General features: G+C 36.8%; 1 protein-coding gene across 1 annotated transcript; it reads right to left on the bottom strand.

The window, feature by feature from the left end:
- Window positions 1–1,114: 1,114 nt before the first annotated feature.
- Window positions 1,115–1,909, bottom strand: LOC145682071 (uncharacterized). Its single transcript, XM_081753668.1, has one exon. It carries the CDS (start codon window positions 1,907–1,909, stop codon window positions 1,115–1,117), a length of 795 nt encoding a protein of 264 aa, XP_081609794.1.
- Between the last annotated feature and the right edge of the window lie 3,626 nt (window positions 1,910–5,535).

Raw genomic sequence — 5,535 nt, 5'->3', positions numbered from 1 at the left:
GAGCCTTACTGGCATTGTTCACTCATTCACCTACCTTTTCTCTAAGTGTGATGAGGTTATCGTCAGGATCTAGGCTTCTGCAGATGATACACAAACGTGTAAGGGAATCAGCCATGGTTCGTCAGTGCCTAGGTTCATGCAAGACTATGATATGTAGAAAACCTTATGGAACCCCATTTCCAACAACGTATCGTTTGTGCTCCCTATACCCAACGATTATCAGGGTTGCCAGAGCCCAAGAAAGGTAAAAGTGTAGATTTTCCCAATTTTTTAAAGGTTTCTTCTTCTTTTTCTACAGGTTGGGCACAGGGGGCACAAACGATACGTCGTTGGCAAGGTGATTCCATAATCATTCCAACTCGTTATGCTTCATGTCTCTGTGACAATTAGGGAGGATGCTAGATCTAAGAAACAGAAGTTAGAGCACAGTAAAAAATATACAGAGTGACCCTCCTTGGTCCGCGGTTCCGAACATTTATCTCCCTTACTGTTGAACGTACGTCCTTCATTTTTTATATTATTGTTACCAATGTCTGGTCTACGCGTAGGAACTTTTCTGCCGGCGTATGAGGACGCACAGTGTTGCCAGGGTCCAAGAAATATCAATTAAAAAACAAAAATCGACTTTCTTCTTCTTCTTCTACGGGTTAGGCATGATGGGTACAAAAGTCACTTCGTTGGAATTTGTGGTCTATGAGCGTTCCAACGAGGTATCATTTATGTTTCTGTGTCAATTAAGAGGGTTACTAGAGCCGCCAACGTAAAGGTCGATGATTTTTTCGAAAAACCACGGTCCGCCATTTTGAAACCGTTTTTGGGGGTGTAACCGTGGTCCGATTTTGTCGGACTTCGAATATGTTATTCAGTAGTAATTCATGAATCGGAAACTGTTTAAAAAGCTTGTGTTGCAATTTTGCCCAGGTTGAGGGTAAAATTGCTCTAGATTTCCTGGACTATAAGTAAAGTTAACTTTTCGTGCCTTTTTCTCTGCAAAGTCTTTAATTAAAGTATCAGTGTCAAGCTCCCACAGAACACCACATTCATTAGACATCATATAAAGGTCTACAAGACGCTGTTGCGTCATCGTTGATCGTAGGTAGTTCTTTATAAGTTTCTACTTGGAGAAACTTCTTGCTGCTGAAGCTACACTTACAGGAATAGTTAGTAAGATTCTTAGAGCAATAGTTGCATTTGGAAATAACCCAATAAGGGAGTTCTTGCAAATATATGTAAGTACTTGTAACGGTTTGCTCCCACTTTCAGAACCGAGAAATGAAGGTAAAAGTAAGAGCTCTTGATATAACTGAAATCCGTCAATATCACAGTGATCTTTGTCTGTTAAAGATAGTTGTAAGTTCTTGCAACACTTTAGTAAATACTCTTTGTCCGTTATTGGATGGATGTCATACAAAAACCCAAATATTTCGCCGTGCTGCTTCAGTTGTTGAAATCTTTCATTCAGGGAACAGATAAATGTGTCTAATGTACAAAAATAGAAGTTACATTTAAACGCACTGTATGGATCATTAATCGGTTCGTCTTCAGATTCATACAAAAATTGTCGCTTGACTTTTCTAGGTCGGAGTTTTGGTTCATTCTCAAATTGTGGTCGAATGTTGTGCTCTTCAGCAATTACTTTGGCATCAACCAAAATATTCTGGAAACCTTCATCACTTCGCATGTTCCCAAGGCGACACTTGGTTTTCTTAAGCAGATCAACTGCTTGCTGAATACCCACTGATTCTTGTTGGAAAACATGGCTAACCACATTAACACAAGAAAGAACTTCATACCAAAACACCACAACACAAACGAACTTAAAATTCAGGAGCTTCCTAGGCAGGGAACAAGCCTTATTTTTTGCCCATAACGTATATCTTTGAGTGCTTTGATGCTTCGAAAAGAGCATCGTAAATTTCTCCTAACTGGTAGCGAAACGATTTGACAGCATCAATACAACTCTTCCATCTAGTATCACTAAGAGGTTTCAAAGTGAAATTGGATATATGTTTTTGCAGAACAGACCAACGATATGTGGAACTAGAAAAATAATTGTATACTTCTTGCAATAAAGCAAAACAAAATTACAGACTCACTACAGCACTTTGCAGAAACATTCACAACCAAATTCAATGAATGGGAGCTACAAGGGACAAAAAATGCTCGACTATTTAGATCTAATATTCATTTTTTGAACGCCTGAGTGCTTTCCTTTCATATTGGCACCGTTATCATACCCTTGGCCACGCATGTTTGAGAGAGGAATTTTCAGTTTTTCTAATTCTTCCAAAATAGTGGTAGTTAGTCCTTCTCCTGAAGAATCATTTATGTACAAAAATCCCAAAAAATGTTCTTCAATGGATGGTTCCTTACCCAGTTCTACCTTCACGAAACGAACAATTAGTGTCATTTGCTCTGTATGACTTACGTCTTATGTACAATCTAATATTACGGAATAATATGTCGCTTTCATTAGATCAGTCAAAATTTTATCCTTTATTTTTGACCCAAGCAGTTCAATTATTTTATTTTGAATGTCCTTGCTCAAATAATGTACATGTGTCTCTTTACATGTTATTCGTCGCAAATGCTCAGCCATAGTAACATCAAACTGTGTAATACACTCAACTAGTTTGAGAAAATTGCCGTTGTTTGTTGAGTAAATAGTGTCACTTTGACCACGAAATGCCAAGTTCTGGGAAGCAAGAAACTGAATTATACACAGCAGTCGTTTGAGAACCTCTTTCCAACGCTCAGTTTCATTGCGAATAATTGCTTGGTTTTCAGCGTCAACTGTTTTACCTGACTGTAATCGGTTTGCAAGTTCAAAACACGATTGGAAAGCCTTCATGTGAGTCAAAGATCTATCATGGTCTGATAACAGTACGGACATATGCTTCCAATCCGAAAAACCTTCACGAGAAGAGAGTGGCATTGTAGTACTACCGAAAAGACGGCAACAGAAACAAAATATTGCATCCTTAGTCACTGAATAAATAAGCCAACTACGAGCAACTTTTCCATTGTGCAGACGTCTTTCGTGGTTACTTGTAGTAAATCGCCGACCCTCGCTGTTTACTGGGAACTTTCGTTTGGAGACTTGAACTGGACCTCGTCTAACAAGTATCTGACGCATTCTGTCCGTAATATGTTCTGGCCAATTTCCTGTATTATCAAGATCGATTGATTGTGATTCCATACCTGCAAAAAAAAAAAAAAAAAAAAAGTCAGTAGAAAATAATGTTAAATTTATTTTAAACATTCTCTTCTAACAAAGAATATGTGACTAAAACTTGAATGGAATTTTTAAAATTGTGTTCATAATTTTTAAAGATGGTAGGTTTGCACCGAAGATGGGTGGGGTGGGGGTGGGGGATATTCAAGCAGCTAGATCATCCGGAGATAAACACAAAACTTAGAATGGCGCATGACCAATAAGCATCCGATAGATGTGAGATATAAATAAATAAAGAGGGGGAGAGGAAAAGTTTAATAATAATTGAAGTAAAAAAATAAATAAATAAATAAATACAGGTTTCGTGCGAATATAAGACGTCCACGTCATGTTCTTTTGTATAAATACGAGAATCTGCCAAGGATTTCTGAAGTCTTACCCAGGATTCTCGGTTTCAGCATTGAAGTGCTGTAATGTGGTTAAATACCTTGACCCTGATTGGCTCCACAAATGCCTCTTACGAAGTTGAATCAGTAATGAACGACCAGATCAACCGGAATACAAACACGTTCGTGGCTGGCTTAACCTAAGAAATATGCAACTTTGAAAACAACATTTCTTTGATCATTATTCTTAGCAAGTTTGTATTTCTTACTATCTGTATTTTCTTTAAAATATGCACATTATTATACACTAATTAAAACTAAACTCTGTGTTTTAAGCTCCGAAACACCACTGACTGTGTCCTTTTTTTCATTCTCTTTAAATGTGGTGGGGTGGTATGTGATAAGTTAGTTGACTTGCATCGTAATGTTTTGGGGCTTTCTGGATTAGAGTTTGGTACTTTGTATTATTTGAAAAGCTTTCCGATTTCCTTGCGATGCTCAATATAAAAAGCCTTGGGGGATAGAATCCGCTAACTCTTGCATAAAATGTGAGTCTGCTAGTCATTCAACCACTAAAGCAATAAATATTACATATTATTATTTTAAAAACATGTTATCCCATATGTCTTCCGTCAAAGCAACTTGAACGGAATACAGTGATATTATGCACCTAGACACAAGAAACGAATTCCAAAAATTGAGTAAGTGTGACCCTAAAGATGTTTTTGATTGATTGTTTATATATTTGGCAAGTTATAATTTAACTGGTGTCTCCGCAGAACGACTGGTTAAGGTCATCGCCTTATAACTAAGGAAGCTCGGGTTCGATTCTCGGTGAGAACACAAGTGGTTCGGATCCCGCCCTTAGAACGTCATCATCATCCCAAGGAAAGCAATGCAAAGCCACCTTGGTTTCACCTTGCTGAGAGACCTTCGGGGTCAAACACATGCCTCCGGGAAGAACACCAATCATCATCATAAATTAATTACTAATATCAGGCAAATTATGAGCTTTCTTATATTACAGTACAAAAGCATATACAGTTTGAACCTCAGTATTTTCATTTTTCCAACAGATAAAAAAAAATAATTACAGTAAAATGTATGTGGCCAAACTATAGTCTGTTAAAAGATTTTTTAAAAAATGTCAGTTAGTGAAAAGACTCTAATCAGTTCTACTGCTTGCTTATTTGTTACAAAAATAATAATTCGATTTATATCCCGAGTTCAGGTCGAAATGACCCATTCATCTACAACACCCGTCAAATTAAACCAAAGAAAATCAATAATATTGTATATGCTTCATGGAAAGTAAGTGAAACATAGTTAATTTAATCCCACTAGCTAACTAAATATATATATATATATATATATATATATATATATATATATATATATACTAGCAGCGTTCACCCCGCTTCGCTGCGGTCACCCCGGAACGCAATAAACTTTGTTACTTAGATAATTTTTACTTTTTCGCTTTCAAGTGATTTATAGCGCCTGTCAGTTATGTTAACCCGCCGAGTCACAGGGTCATGCGGGTTGCATATAAATACGTTTATTTTTATACCTATGATGAACTAATAACAAAGGATTTGTACGTATGGACACCTGAATGGTCAATTATCTCAAGACACTGGTAATTGAAAATTAAAGTGATATGATAAAAACCATCTAGGGTCCACATCCTAACAACCCCCCAAAAATGAAAGAAATCGGTTCACCCGTATTAGCGTGATGAGCGGACAAAGGATTTTTTTTACGTATTGACACCTGATTGGTCAATTATCTCAAGACACTGGTAATTGAAAATTAAAGTGATATGATAAAAACCATCTAGGGTCCAAATCCTAACAACCCCCCAAAAATGAAAGAAATCGGTTCAGCCGTATTAGCGTGATGAGCGGACAAAGGATTTTGTGCGTTCTCTTTTATATATATATATATATATATATATATATATATATATATATA

The sequence above is a fragment of the Thermobia domestica genome, chromosome 3, assembly GCF_964235325.1.
Source record: "Thermobia domestica chromosome 3, izTheDome1.hap1.1, whole genome shotgun sequence".
Lineage (NCBI taxonomy): Eukaryota > Metazoa > Arthropoda > Insecta > Zygentoma > Lepismatidae > Thermobia > Thermobia domestica.
Note: the sequence above shows the minus strand (reverse complement) of the source record. Positions and strands in the feature narration are given on the sequence as shown.

Excerpts from the sequence above, each read along its gene's own strand:
- LOC145682071 (XM_081753668.1), bottom strand. The coding sequence starts at position 1,909 with ATGCTCTTTTCGAAGCATCAAAGCACTCAAAGATATACGTTATGGGCA.